This window comes from Solanum lycopersicum, chromosome 6 (assembly GCF_036512215.1).
Source record: "Solanum lycopersicum chromosome 6, SLM_r2.1".
Taxonomy (NCBI): domain Eukaryota; kingdom Viridiplantae; phylum Streptophyta; class Magnoliopsida; order Solanales; family Solanaceae; genus Solanum; species Solanum lycopersicum.
In genome coordinates, this window is record NC_090805.1 from 37,711,107 (window position 1) to 37,727,146 (window position 16,040).

The window sequence follows — 16,040 nt, forward strand, 5'->3', positions numbered from 1 at the left end:
CTGCTTCAATTGCTTGATGGTAGTGGAGTGAGATAACTAGGTCACATTCGATATATATCACCTCGAAGTCGTTGATCCCAGCATCTGTGCCATCATATCCTCTAATTTAGAGTCACTTGACTTCTGTTGCTCTCTTCCCTTTGGAGTCACATTCATCATGTCTCAATATTTTACCCTGTGAGGTCCTGATTACACTTTTCATCCCTTCAGTGCTTCGAATAAGTTACAACAAACAGTTATATTCACCTTAGTAACTTGGTTCAGCATCACAACTGCAAGTGTGTGTTATAAGAGATCCCCATTCTGTTGTATTAGCTACTGACTTTGTTGTAGAGTTTAACAACCTTTAAAATCAACACCAAATTAAACTTTCTTTCTAGTAGAATGGGCTCATACTCTCTTTCAATCGCCAAAGCTAAAAACAAAGACAAAAGAAAATAAATATACTATGATCCATGAGGCTCAAGCATTGCTCTAGTTTGGGTAGAAATTTTAAATATGGATTCAGAAATAGGTATAACCCAATTTTGAAAGAAAAAATCTAAATTTGACCTTACAGACTAGGCTGGTTTTGCTGTCAACTTTTTTAGACAATTATTGATATGTTAATGTAAGTCATCATTTAACATTATAGAGTGTGTTTCTGCATTGATTGGACTCATTTGACGTTCAAAACCGGTAGAGCTTTCGAAAGACTTAAAAGCTTGGCTCAAGAGTATGCTCTTAATAAGCAATTTGATATGGATTAAGGTAAGGGGCATCATATACATGAGGTTATTTGGGAAGTTATTTCTCAAATTTAACCAATCTTATTTTCTATCTTCAATCTTCCCATATTTTTCTCCCATAGTAATTTTATTGTTTTTTGTTTACTAACCTTATTTCCATCAGTCTGTGTGTACTCTATCTGATGGTACATATATATCTTACAACTTTGCATGTGGTTGTAACTTGTATATAGTTTATAAACTTTGCTACGCTTCACATAGATGAAACTAGCAAAGCTCCCTTTTCAAGATCTACAAAGTTATTTAAACTCGAAATGCATGAGAAGCTTCACAGAACTGTACTTCTCTCCTTTCCGATCATAGAGTGGGACTGCTCGGATACCTTGTCGCAGCTCTGCCACAGGTAGACATGTTTGGCCAGCAAACTCATCCTTGTCGGACAAATTATAATCAAGAACTTTGATACGAAGTAGAGCTAACTCAGGAACGGTTAGTGGAAACTCAAACTGCTCATTCCAGCTTGGTATCCAATTGTCGTCTATCGTCTCTGTTCTCTTCTTTACTTCATCAGCAGGAACTCCAGCAATTCCTAGCTGCACATAGTTTTACGTATTTTATTCATCATCTACCTTTGCAAGAATACGACAAAGAGTATTGAAAGATAACGATAGATGGTAAGTATTATTCATCTACCTTTGCATAGAAATCTGGAGGTGAGTACGTGTCAAAGTCTGTCTGATCGAAGTCTTTGTCCCACCCATCACCCATATATACAGTCACCTGCTTAATGCAGTAAGAGTTGGATCGGTTTCAAGAACAATGGAACCTAAGTTACAATTATGACATCCTACTACGTCAACGAGGATATTACCATCCCTCATTTACCTTTAGTGTAGTTTTGACAGGCAAATTTGCTGTAGGATCGAAGACCTCATTGTCGGGACCAGCTTTCAATAGTAGATCAGGTTTCTTAACATATCCACAGCCACCATTAGCCCTGAACATACCATGCATCAACCAAAGTGATCTTCCATAACCCTGTCGTAGGACACTTACTTAGCACCTATTTCCTTGGAACTTTGATAATTAGTTACTAACAGGTTGCAAATGAATAATACCCGTCAGGTTAAATACATGTTTTAGAGACTAGAGCAAAGCAATTCAAAGGAACGTTACTGAAGAGGTGCAGTCTAATTTGAAGTTTATTCCCATACCCAACAATAGTAAAAGAAACTATCAACCAAGAATCAAATGTTTTCAATTCCAAACTTATAGCATTTAGCTTGGCTCTGGTGATTAAATCAAACAAAACCGTTCACAAGGAAATCTATTTTCATACGAAGCTTAGCTTCTAGTACACAAGTAATAAATGGGGCACATACTAATGGGTGTTGCTCCTCTCCAATTCTCAAGAAATGGTGACATGCTAATTCTTTCACTAAATTTCACCACTCACAATTCCTTTGATATATGGTTAGGATCCAAAGGAACCAACTATTCTAGTATTCAAAACATTGTACTTTTAAAAAAATCCTCAAGTATTAGCTTTTGCGTACAACAGTAAGTTGTTATGTTGAACAAAGAAGAAATAACAATAAAGTCTATTTCTCCCTCCCTCCGAAAGTTCTAGACAATTTAGTTTTTGAGAGATAGATTCTCGGTCTTAAATCTGTAACACAAATTAACCATATTTGCTACTCACTCTGTATCAATTCATGATCAAGTGGCATAATTTGATAGTGTCGTAACATTTGGGTCACAATAAGACTTCTGAAATTTGTGGTTTTAAATATATCATAATATTTGTGTGATTATAAAAGTTTGTCACTAAGGTGAAATTTAAAGTTTAAGTTATATTTTTTACAAATGTAGAAGTTGTCATTCTTTTAGGAACAGACTAAAAAGAAAATGTTGACACTAAAAAAGAAAGTGCATCATATAAATGGGGACAGAAGGACTATGATATTACTATCGCCTATGCTATCAACACAAGACAAAAGGTTGGTTATATAAAAGATAATAGGAATCTTCAAAAGGGTACAAGGCATGTTTGAAATATTATATTCATGTAAAAAATATCAGCAACGAAGAACTAAGAAGAGGATAGCTGAAATGACACAAAAAATTATTCTCTCTAATTAACCTCATGATTACACAATTTTACTTTTCTTTGTACAGGACGGAGAAAGAAGCCTAACCTGCATATTAAATGCTACCATTTGAGCTCCGTGCATCCAACCAACAAAAGGATCATAATTGGACGAGTCAACTCGAATGCCCTTTGGGTATATTCTCAGCAAGTTATGCTGAGTGAACCTACAAAAAACCATCATGGGGATATAGACAATTAATTAATATGTCCTCTTGGGATATGCACAATATGAGTAAATTGCTTAGACAGTTAATTAAAATGTTATCTTTGGAGATGGTCGATTCCTAGTCCAAGGCTTGATATTGTCACTAGTTAAAATGTTGTCCTCAACTTGATAAGTAAGTTAGATTAGACCCTTTCTTGACTTGGTGAGTTTCCTTTTCCAACCTATCCGTTAATGTACTCACATTTGCTTGAAATAGCTTAACATCTTAAAACCTACTTATTCACAATTATTTTTTTGTTAGTGGGTAAAAGTCTCACACTGGTTGGGGAATGGACTGGTTGTCTCCTTATATAGACTTGGGCAATCCTCCCCTCATGACCTATCTTCGGAAGTTGAGTTAAGCTCAGATGTCATATCTTTACGTGGTATTAGAGCCAGGTCCATCCTCGTTTGGGCTTCCTGTCCACGCTCCAGTCGGGTTTGGGCATGAAAGGGGGGTGTTAGAGTGGGTAAAAGTCTCACATTGGTTGGGGAATGGACAGGCGGTCTCCTTACATGAACTTGGCCAATCCTCCCCTCATGAGCTAGCTTTTGGGGTTGAGTTAGGGTCAGGTGTCATATCTTTACAGTTTCGTTTATTGAACTTGTTTGTGAGAGCTCGTTCACATTGCCAATCCCAAGTCTGACTAAAGGAGGAGGGGGCTGCCGAGAGTCAATCGCAAAAAACCTCTCTACCCCATTAAGGTCGGGGTGACATTGCGTACATCTTACCTTCCCCAGACCTCATATGAGATTACACCGGGTTTGTTGTTGTTCTTTTCTTTGCATATGCACAGTTGAAAGTTACATATACATGGTGTAAGAAAATTGTAGAAACCTTCATGTGCATAAACATGGAAACTTGTACACTGTATCAGACACAATAAGACAAGTCAATTCTGCTACAGCCAAATATTTTGAAGAGGCAGATATGTTAAACTCAAACATCTTAATATATTCATGCAAAAAAAGAGAAAAAAGAATAGGAGCAAATGAAATGTAAAGTCAGTGTGTTATTCAACTTCCATTGAGATGTTCTAGCTATACATAACATGTAAAGACCAATCCACCAATGCATAAATAACATCACAGACAACAGAGGAACTTTGTATTCAGTTGATGGATGAATAAAGAGAAATACCTGATAATTTCTTTTGCATGAGTATCTACAGCTTTTTCAAGTTCTGGTTCACTGAGACTAAGCCGTCTTACTTTATTGAGGTCAACCCTCAACCAATCAGATAGTCCTCCTTTCCCCTTTCCAGCATGAATGGCAATTAGGCGCTTGTATTCTGAAGCTGCCTTTTTATCTGACTTTGAATCTTCTTCATCATCTTCATCTTCTTCTTCATCAACGTCATCCTGCTGGAAAACATTGTGCGGTAGGTCAATCAAGGGATTTCGTGAAGAAGTGGACACAATGAATAACTGGATTGAGAAACTAGTAATGCAATTTTCGCACCTCAGCTTCTTTCTTCGTGTCATCTTTTTCCTTAACTTCCTTGGATTTTAAGTATTCTTTTGGTGGCTTAGTTGATATCATCACACGCTTTCTCAGTGACTCCGGAGAAGGAAGCTCCTTCAAACTTTCTGAAGGAGAAAACAGCATCTCTCCAAATGTTTGAGTGATCATCTAGTATGTAGTTAGAAAAGCATTATTATGATCAAAACAGGCGGTAATCTTATCCAGAAAACACACATATACACACCTCAGCTACTTTTTCCTGAAGATCTGGCGTGAGATGATCTTCAAGTGTTATTACAAGAGGATACTCCGATGCACAAAAGGCATGCTCCTTGATAGACCTCAAACATTTGATTAGCGTCACTGGAGCAGTCAGTGTCCTGTGTGAAATTTACTTAACGTCAAAACTGCAATGAGAATGAAAAAGTACAAGCACTATAAAGGGAACTCAATCTGATTATTCACATGTTTAAAAACACCCAAAACCTCATTAAAAGTAACATATAGTGTTAAATAAAGAAATGTTTTAGCTAGTATTCTGCAGTTTTTAAATTCAACCTTGAGGCGAAAGGTATACTTCAAAGAAATTTGAAGCATTAAGATAAGTCAAGAGCTATTACTTTCTGATATTAAATTTCAAAGGATTGTGATAGGTTTGAATTTCGAATACTTGTGGTAAAATAAACCCACTCCTGAATTCGGCAGTGATGACTGACCTAGCAATATAAAATTTTCCTTTGGGCTGTTTTCTAGAACTAGAGATATTTATCCTTTAATAGAGAGAGTCATTTCTCTCTGAATGAAGGCAGCAAGCATTAGCCTCTACCAACTCAGAAAGCTATGTACTAAAAGCTAAGTCTTTTTCCTAAAAGAAGGTCAGCATAATTCCACCAGATCTCTATTACAATAAGGGAAAGCTCATGTTGGTCCTAAAATCATAAATTCACATCTTAGGTTATTCCAGCTTGTTAGAAGGACCTTTAGTTTAATTATCTTGTAAGTCATAAAAGGAAAAAATTTGTCATTTTTCTAGTTCTTAGGAAACCTTAGATCCAGCATGTAATTTTGAATGTTTTCCTTGACATTTGTTCTAACTGCTTTATATTAGAACTCTTATGGAGTAATAATCATGAAGACATTTTCAGGCTATTTCTTAGATGGGAAATGCATTCAGGATCATCCTGTAATCACTGCATTTGGATTGTGCAATGTGACAAAAATGAAATTGTTCTAGTAACACTTTGCTTCACCACCAATCTACATCCCCGATCTCCTCTTGCCTGCTTGTTGACATAGTAGCCCCTTTTCGCCTTCCCAACTGTCTTATACGGGCAAGGATACAAGATGATGCCAAATATCGGCCATGCAAGCAGACATTAATAAACATATTTTTTCTCACATCAGATTGAATATGATCCTCACTAGATTGCTTTCACCTTTTAACTCAGATGTAAGCATGATATCAGCTTTTCCTTGTCATAATCTGTTCGTTGGGTAGCTCCATGGCCATTGCATCTCCAACTAATCTATTCAACAGTAATATCAACTACTGACTGCTGATTATCTGGTCAACACAAGCCCAGCAGGTTCAGTTTGGTTGATTGGCTTCATAAAACAACTGCAGGTCCCTTTTTCCTCAGACATGGCATGCTCTAAAATAGTGCCAACAACATGGTTTTTTAGGCACTATCAGTTAATTAGATGTATGAACTGCCTCATCTAAAAGTTAAACTATACTTAGAGAGAGAGACACTTCCATTTTAATTAAATATTCTTAAAACATCCCACCTGAAATGATTTCCTCAAACTTCATCTAATTATTTTGTGGTAAAATTTAGTACCATAGTAAATAACAATCTGGATATGTTGTGATGTGTGAAAAAGAAGCTCATTAACAAAAGCAACAAGACAGCTAAAGCACGACTGTATAAAACAACTAGAGTAACCTTTGAAAAGCTTTAGCACACTCATAATATGGATTTAGTAAGTGGAAGTTGTCCACTCACTTGTCAGCTTATAGTCTTAATTCTTGGTCTTAATCAGTTAGTGTTGTTGGTTTAGTGCTTTGTATACATGTAGAAATGCATAGCATGTCTATATAATATGAGTGAAGATATGCATGTACATTATGTGCAAATGCATAAGCTTATTTACTGAGATTAAATTTTAAGTGCAAATGAAAGCAAAGGTGCTGCAAAATTTTAGAGTCTGGCTCAGTAAAAAATATAGAAGGCTAAGGGTGATAGAAAAAAATTAGAACATGACACACCTTCCATGTAGAACTTCTATATCATCTTTGTCTGAATTTGGCCAAATATCTAATTCAATTACTCTAACACTTCTCTGAAGAGCTTGTATTATGGGAACATCACTGCAATCACTACTCAGTTGATTCCCAGTTAAATATGAATTATGGCCTGTGTATATGTAGTAATGAGACAGAGGTGCAGTCATATCATGGTGAATCTGGAATCCAAAGAAGAGTACATCATGAGTTTTATCCAAATAGAGTGGTGTTTCAACATCTAAAATAAAGTAATATACTCCCTCTGTTTAAAAAATATTTTTCTTTTTAGTCTGTTTAACAACGTTTTAAATTCTACTTTCCAGATAGCATATTTAACGCCATGAAATTAAATGACATTTTAATAAGTTTGACATAACTTCAGTTTACCATTACAATTTTTTTTAAATTTCGTATCAAGTCAAATTATATCATACATTTTCCTAATATAAATCATTTTTATATAGTAAGTGGGAAGGATTTGGTTGATCACAAAGTCAAACAATTTGTAAAGAAAGTCACTGTTGATGAAATTAAAATTAGTACCCCAAGTTTAGGATCGAGAGGAGGATTAACATCAGAAAAGAGAAACTTGAAGAAGCCATCGAGCTGGAGGCCTTTCTGCTTGGAGTCGCCGCCGTGATTATTGATAATGGCTTCTGCGTTCTCTAAGCTAACATTTTTCTCCTTCTGGATCTCAATTAAGAAACTATGAAGATTCTGGACGCTCATAACTCCGCTGTCGTCGGAATAACGTTTAAATAGGCTCTTAATGTCCGCCGGAGCTTCCGCGGCAGCCATGGTGAACTGCCGCCGGAAAAAAAATCCGACTTTGTACGTTTGTTTCGACATTGTCACCCTAACGGAAAACGATTTCGTTTTTGCTCAGGCAGGATCCGATCGTCGTGTTAACAAATTTACACTTTTTCGTTATGCGTTGAGTAGTACTCTTTTATATTACTAAAAGAAAAAATGTGCTGTTAAACAAAATGAATTGGGTTAAGTATAGGCTATAGGCAACCATTCAACATTTAACAAATAGTACAGAATTGTATTTTTTGCCATCTGTTTAATAAAATTTCAAAGGAGATTAATTATGGTAGGGCCACAAGGCTAGTCTGATGTTTTAGTCGGCTTATCCGATTTACTGATTGAGACATTTTAAACATGGAGTTTCTCTGCTTCTTCCTTTTTGGTCTAATGTAACGTGTGAAAGTGAAACTACATGATTTGAAGTCGGTATATTATAAAATTAAAATATCATATGTAACTAACGTTGTTTGAATTTCATAACAAAGGTTATAAGTAAATACATCAACTTGCTATACAAACAAATAAAATAAAGGCCTTGAAACATACGGTTGAAGTTGTTCAACTATGCCTTTTTATATAGCCATAATACATATATTAAACCCTAAATTTGGCTTTAAATTATTTTTGCCAATTTTTGTTAAACTTAATGAATGTCAAATGATTCATTTAAAATGAATGTCGATTTTTTCTTTAAAGCTAATCTTTGTAATACATGCAAGAATTAGTGTGAAATGATTTATCTGAAACATTTCATCCTCTGCAAAAGAATTTTCGCAAGTATTCTCATTGGTTTGAGAGTTTGTCTTCTTTCTATATTGAATATGCCAATGAATAGATCAAATCCTCTTTCTGCCTTTTGAGTTAAAAAATTAAAGTAGATCAACTTTCAACTAAAAGAATTCATAGTTGAATGGTTTTTCAGTTTTAAAAAAAAACAAAAATTTAGTGACTCTATAAAAAGATTGAATGACCATCTGAGATTATCTCGAGTAAATCCGTCATTTTGGTACATGAATATTTATACAAATTGAAGCATGTGTATATAGGAAAGTAACTTTGGAGTTCAAAGAAATTGAAATCGCATGAGAAGTCTAACAGATTTCATCTTATGACCCTTCTTATCATACAGAGGGACTGATCGGATCCCTGTTCTCAACTCTGAGACAGGCAAACATGTTTGTCCACCAAAATCATCCTTCTCCGACATGTCATATTCTCGTACTTCAATTCGAAGCAAAGCCAGCTCTGGTACTGTCAATGGAAAATTAAACTCTTCATCCCATACGGGACACCAGTCATCCTCCAGTATCCTTGTCTTTTTCTTACGACTATCTGCAGGAACTCCAACTAAATATAGCTGCGACATAAGGATCAATAGAGTTATAATAAGTTCCTGCAGCCTCTTGGAGTATAAAGCAGAACATCAATGACCATACAAATATGTAAAGTAAAAAGGCAAGGACACACCAAACAAGAAACATAACACCTTAATTATGAGCTCAGGACAGGGTCAAAGCTACGAATGTGTTAATTCAGGTAAGCAAATGAGTCGTGGAAGAGGGAACAGTCACTGTCACTAACCTTTGTGTAGAAGTCTGGTGGTGAATAGGCATCAAAATGTGTGTGGCTGAAATCCAAGCGCCACCCATCTCCCATATATACTCTAACCTGCAGAATTATTTTTTTTTTTTTAAAAAGAATTATACTTCTTAACCAATACCTTCATATTTAGTGACTTAAAATTTTGTAAGCTCTCCACATGAAAACAGATTTTGCTTACCTGTAAAGTTTGCTTCACTGGCAATTTTACTTTAGGATCAAATACCTCATTGTTTGGGCCTTTATCCATGAGAAATTGAGGTTTTTTCACATAGCCACAGCTTCCATTAGACCTAAACATCCCGTGCATCATCCAAAGTGACTTCCCATATCCCTATTTATACAGTTAGCAATTAGACAGCAGGTATGGAACCAAATTGATTAGAACGATAAAATCGGGAGACAAAATAGTTGAATTATCTATTAAATCATACTCATTGCCAACACATTTAAGAAGAGGAGTTTCTTAGGGACATAAAGAACTGCAGAAGCAATCGGCAACAATGAGATGTAAGGCATGGATGCCCTTGAATGTTAAGTTAGTCAAGCAAGCTCAAGCTGCAGAGCTGATACAGTATCTTACATGCTAGTTTGCATTTTGATTGATATATATCAGCCTGTACAAGACCTTCCAACAAACACTACATACTAATCATGATGTTAATGCACATAACTACGGATGCACCAGCATTCAGAAGTTCAAACTAACCTGCATGTTGAATGCTACCATCTGAGCTCCATGCATCCAGCCAGTCATAGGCTTGAAATTTGAGGAGGTCACTCTTGTTCCCTTGGGGTACACCCTTAGAATATTTTTCTGTGTGAACCTAGCAAATGAAAGAACGAAGAGGAAACTCAGTCAAGAAGAGCTAGAGCATTCTCCTCAATCATTCCATTTTATATGCACAAAATTGTGGAGTACCTAACCAAATCAGTTCCATAATATTCTGCAGCTCTTACAACTTCTTGTTCACTCAAACTAAGTCGACTGACTTTATTACTTTCCTCTCTTAGTGCACGTTTCAAACCATGTTTTGCCTTCCCAGCGTGAACTGCTATCAGACTCTTGTACTTAGGTGCTTCTGGTTGGGATGATTGCTGATCGTTGGAGGTGGAGGTATCACCGTCTTCATCATCTTGATCACTGTCACTCTAGTGTCCAGATAAGAAAAAGGGCACATAAAAGTAGATCAGCATCTCACAATAAGAAAATCAAGAGACCATTTAATGTCATTTTACCCTTTCATCAGTGTCATGATCCTCGGCACCAATTTCTGATTTCTCCTTCTTCAAAAGGTCCTCTCTAAATGAATCTTTTCCCACTGGAGATGTATCTCTCTGATTCTTTGACTCAAGGTACTCTTTGGGTGGTTTTGTAGAAAGAATAATGCGATTCTTAAGCTCTTCAGGTGAAGGAAATTCATCTAAGCATTCCGATTGAGGATAATATAACATTTCTCCAAAGATTTGGATAACCATCTAGAGATACAAAGGAGTTAAAACTAGATTAAATAGGAACATGAAATATTTCTGGCAGTTATCCACAACAATATATGAATTCTCACCTCTGCAACTTTAGCTTGAAGATCTGGTGTCAGGTGGTCTTCCAATGTGATTATGACAGGATAAGGGGATTTAAAAAAAGCGTGGTCTCTAATGGCCTTTAAGCATTTAAGAAGTGGAACTGGTGTAGTCAGGGTCCTGCAAATGATTAGAACTGGAATCATTCAACAAAGTTAATTAATCAACCAGTCAATCTTTAGGAACTTTAGACACTGGACATCAGAGAGCATAAGAAATGCTTAGTTACTTTGAACAATACGTTCGATAACACAGATTTATTGAATAAGAAATACTACTTAAGATTGATAATCGAAGACTGAAGAGACGCTACTTCTTCCCTTTGTATTTAAGTTGCTATAATGTTAAACAGTGCTAGAATGTGGAGCATATTAATTGTACCTTCCATGAAGAACATGAATATTATCTTTCCCTGAGTTTGGCCATAAATCAAGTTCTATTCCGCGGACACCTCTTTCTAGAGCCTTAACTATAGGAATTTCACTACAATCGCTGCTGAGTTGATTTCCAGTTAGGTAGGAATTGTGACCTGTATAGATGAAATAATGTTGCAATGGAGCAGTCATGTCATGGTGCACCTGGAACGACGATGACGAACAAATTAAATAAATTAACCATTGAGAATGACATAGAACAATAAAAAAAGAGGAAGAAGAACCTGAGATTTGATTGCTCCATTGAGATCATCCTGAAAAAGATAAAAAAAGAAATCATCGAGTTCAAGTGAATGGTTAAGGCGTCTGATGAGATGGTGCCTCCGGCTAGCAACATTCTGTATAATTTGCTCCGCATCCTTAATAGTGCATTCTTCTTCTCCTTGTACCTCCACCAGATACCGAAAAAGTTGATCCGCATTCATCTGGTTAGCTTTACCGGTGTACCGGAAAAACGCATTCCTCACATCCGGCGGTGGCTCCCTCTCCCTGATCTTAAATTTACGGTTGAAACACCCAAACATTCTGTAATAATTGTAACTACTCCCCATTTCTAGAGAGAGAAAAGTGTTAGGTTGATCTAAATCTAAAAATGGTGAGATGAAATGAATGAGATTTATTATTGAACAAGTCGTATACTGTTATGTTTAAATTAAATATGTCAATCTCACATCTTTCACTGCGTACCGTGAGAGTCGAATAATTCCCGCTCGTCTTTCTTTTTAATTAAAGCACTTTTCAGATGCTTATATAAAACGAATAAGCAAAAAAATTAGGTGATCAAATTTTGTATTCAACTAATGGAATCCTCGCTTTCTTTTTTTTTTTTTCCTTTTTCTTTTTTTAAGCTCTATTTGTTTTTATTTGTTGATGCTATTCCCTATTGTGGCCTATTAAGAAAAGAGCATTCACGCATAAAATCTAATTATATTTTCACTATTATGTTTTGTGATAATTTTATTAATAATGTAATTTATCTCTTAAAAATATAAAATGTACGAAAAAAATCAGATAATTATTTTGAATATTAAACAATTTAATTATTTTGAATAATGAAAAATATTGGAAAAGTTCACCTAATACTCTCTACGTCCCATTTTATGTGGCACCATTTGACCCGATACGGAGTTTAAGAAATAAATGAATACTTTGAATTGTTTATCAAATTGTCCTTCAAAATTAGACTCATTTTTCTATCTCCTCATAAATTAGAGTATTATTTAAAATTAAGTAGGATTAGCAAGAGTAAAAGAGGAATTGTACCGTTAAATATTTACCAAATAAAAAAATATAACATCCTTTTTGGGACTGACAAAAAAAAAATAGTATCACATAAAATGTAAAGTAGGAGTAGTTAATATGAAATAGTGGGAATATATTATTTTATTACGCAACAAGAAGTCAACATGTCTCTTTTGGAATGGGTCAAAATGACCCATTTATAAAGAAATTAAATAGATTTGTGAGTAATAGCACACTTTGAAATTAAGGTGTCTTTATGCATTTATATAAGTACTGGACAACTTTGATGGTGTCTTTATGTCTATAATAGATCTATCCAATTCATCAACTTTATTTCTCTACAATATATATATATATAAATTACATGAGAATTCATAAAGATTATAAGAAAAATAATATTAAAAGTCTAGTAACTTTATATGAAATTTCTGTGTGCACTTATTATTAGATAATTTTAAAATTTTTAACTGAATTATTTGAAAATTTTAAGCAATTTGTTTTATAAAAGTATTTACATAAACTTTTAAGGTTTACAATTAAATTGGTAAGAAAGAGAAAATTATTATTTATCTTTTTTTAGTTTTACTTTATTTTTATTCTTTTATTATAACTTTGATTAATATATTGATAAATAAAGATTAAAATTTTATTTTCTATAGATATTATTCAGTTTTTATTTTCTGTTTAAAAAAGATATTGTAAGCACATAAGAATTTCAAAGCATCCAAATAATTATTTTTTAAATAATTAATCGACATTTAATATTATTGATTCGTTATACAATTTATAATTAATTAAAGTAAATTAGCGTTCATGAGTGATTTGTATATCAATTTTTTTTTGAATGTATGTGTTTATAAGTATTCAAAATTGATGAGATTATAGAATATTTTAAATACGTAGTCTGCATAACATAAAAAATAAAAAGTTTAATTATGACAAAAGATTTTAAGTTTAAAAATTTATTCTTGATAAATTAATTAAAAAATTTAAAAATAATATGATAATTATTTTAGTTAAATGAGTTTAATGAATTAAATTAGTCTATTATTAAGAAAAGACTTTTATGACATGTCATTCAAACTAGGAGAGAGTAATGATTTTAAAATGTCAAGTATATTTGAAAGAAAATAGTGATAGTTATGTGATATTTTGATCTTAAATAAAACATAAATGATATTTTAAGACAATTTCTGTAACTTGAGTGACCATTAAGAAAATTGACTCGTAAAAAAAACTAATGAAGTATGCATAGAAAAAGAACTGATAAAAGTGGAAGCATAACAAAAACGAATAGAAATGCTTCACTTTAAAGAAAATCACGGTTCTTTCTCAAAGTTATTTAGTGAATATAATATGTTATCACAATTTCACACATGTTGGGGTTGCTAGTATTATAAATTAGGTTAATGCATCTAAAAGTTTGTTGTTCTTACTAATTATATGCTTTAGTGCAAGGTAACCAAATGGACTACGAAGAATCAAATAAAAGACTGAAAAGGGAAATCACTTGCTTTTTTGAAGCATCTTTGAAATGGATTGTTGCATCTAACTTTCAATATTAAATATCAATTGGTTTTTTTAATCCTTTTTTTGAAAAAAAAAAATCCTCTTTCCCAGGGCAGAACCACGTGGTCTTAAGGAATTCACCCAAACTTTTTCGATAAAAAAATTATATTGTATATATGTCATAGATTTTTTGTAATTTTATAGGTATATATATTTTAAACTCCCTCATTAACAAAGAAAAGTTGATAGTGCAGTGGCAAGTCTACTAAAATTAAGTTATGTATTACTGGTTTGAATTCCAGTGAAAGCAATTTATCTTTTTTTAAAAAAAAATTAAGTATTGTTTTTCATTTTTTTAGCGTTTTTACTTTAAAAACGTGCTAAAAGTGTGATTTTTAATTCAAAAAAATTCAAAATTTCCCTTTCTAAAAAATTTATTTACACGTTCTTTTATTTTTGAAACCTGCAAAATAAAAATTATGAATCCACCATTACTCTTCAAGTGTTGTGAACATAACATGGTCAACAAAATTTTAGTAATTATCAGTGTTGTGAGCATAACATTGTCAACAAGATTTTGGTAATAACAAAATACATCAAAAATTATTTGTAGACATTGAAATTTTGTAGGACTTTGCAAGATGCGTTTAATTCAAGTTGGGACTCTAAAAATTGTGTTCAACTCAATCTAAGATTCTTGGAGGCTACTCAACCTTAAACCCTAGTTTATGCCTATATAAAGGGTACTAAATTCTCTTAAAAGACATTTCGAAAATTTCATAAAGAGATCAAATCTCAAATACTCCACAAATTGATGGTTTATTCATAAACAGAGGTCAAAATCTAAATCATCCTAGTTCGAGAAATACATCACTAACGGCCCTCGAATCATGGATAAATCCTAGGAGAGTAGAATCAATGGATCAACAGAATTGTACCCGCAATTTATCTATATCAATAAAATCATGTTTCTTCAGATTTTATTTGTATGGTTTATTTATTTTCCATATGTTTAAAATTTGTTGCAAACAAATTGGCATGCCCAGTGGGAGCAAATCTGCCCTTCATCTCTTCTCTCTTAAAACAAATCTGAAAATCTGAAGTTGCAAAGGTGGAAGAATGAGTACGTATTTCAAGCCTCGTCTTTGAGTTTCATCAAGTCTATACTCCGACAAGCCTTGAAGCATGAGACACTTGTAGACATTGAAATTTTGTGGGACTCTACAAGATGCATTTAATTCAAGTGGAACTCTACAAATTGTGTTCAACTCAAACTAAGATTCTTGGAGGCTACTCAACCCTAAACCCTAGTTTATGCCTATATAAAGGGGTACTAAATTCTCTTAAAAGGCATCTCGGAAATTTCATAAAGAGATCAAGATCTCGAATACTCCACAAATTGATGGTTTATTCACAAAGAGAGGTCAAAATCTAAACCATCCTAGTTTGAGAAATACGCCACAAACGGCTCTAGAATAATGAATAAATCATAGGAGAATAGAATCAATTGATCAACAAAATTGTACCCGCAATCTATCTAGATTAATAAAATCATGTTTCCTCCGATTTTATTTGTATGGTTTATTTATTTTCCATATGTTTAAAATTTGTTGCAAACATACTCATTTTTCCTTTTAAAAATCAACCCTTCCCCCACCCTCCCCTCAATTATAAATCATTGTCACCTCGGGTTATCATATCATGTAATGTCTATTTCGGGTGTGTTGGTAGGAATTTTTATTTTTTATAGAAAATGTTTTTCTTAAAAGCTAAGTAGATTTTTTATTTACTTTCTCATATTTAGTTAGTGAGTAAAAAATATTTTTTAATTTTTTTTTACTATTTGATTTATGGATGAAAATGTTTTTGAAAAAATATTTTTTATTTTTACTAGAGAGTAGAAAATAAATTTGGAAAATTGAAAATATTTTTTGAAAACAAACTTAAACTTTTTTGCATGGTGGGGGGCTACCCTGGGGAGGGAGGGTCAAGGGTACGGATGAAAAATACAAATTCAAAGGTGAAAAT

At 33.6% G+C, this 16,040-nt stretch overlaps 2 protein-coding genes across 3 annotated transcripts; both read right to left on the reverse strand.

Moving 5' to 3' along the window:
- Nucleotides 1-718: 718 nt before the first annotated feature.
- On the reverse strand, nucleotides 719-7,932 carry LOC100301922 (PI-phospholipase C PLC2). Of its 2 annotated transcripts, none has more exons than XM_026031287.2 (9): nucleotides 7,381-7,932; nucleotides 6,820-7,016; nucleotides 4,795-4,930; nucleotides 4,548-4,718; nucleotides 4,227-4,447; nucleotides 2,927-3,044; nucleotides 1,614-1,766; nucleotides 1,422-1,508; nucleotides 719-1,321 (listed from the first exon to the last, which is right to left on the reverse strand). In XM_026031287.2, the coding sequence occupies exons 1-9, from the start codon at nucleotides 7,684-7,686 to the stop codon at nucleotides 1,028-1,030; spliced, it is 1,683 nt and encodes a 560-aa protein (XP_025887072.1). In that variant the 5' UTR covers nucleotides 7,687-7,932; the 3' UTR covers nucleotides 719-1,027. The 2 variants fall into 2 exon arrangements, with proteins under 2 accessions (XP_025887072.1, NP_001234197.1); NM_001247268.1 differs by having other exon boundaries at nucleotides 727-1,321; nucleotides 4,227-4,450; nucleotides 7,381-7,686.
- A 732-nt stretch (nucleotides 7,933-8,664) lies between these two features.
- Nucleotides 8,665-11,849, reverse strand: LOC100301919 (PI-phospholipase C PLC5). Its single transcript, NM_001247247.2, has 9 exons — nucleotides 11,486-11,849; nucleotides 11,209-11,405; nucleotides 10,812-10,947; nucleotides 10,486-10,725; nucleotides 10,169-10,398; nucleotides 9,956-10,073; nucleotides 9,428-9,580; nucleotides 9,229-9,315; nucleotides 8,665-9,004 (listed from the first exon to the last, which is right to left on the reverse strand). Exons 1-9 carry the CDS (start codon nucleotides 11,810-11,812, stop codon nucleotides 8,711-8,713), a joined length of 1,782 nt encoding a protein of 593 aa, NP_001234176.2. The 5' UTR covers nucleotides 11,813-11,849; the 3' UTR covers nucleotides 8,665-8,710.
- Nucleotides 11,850-16,040: the final 4,191 nt, after the last annotated feature.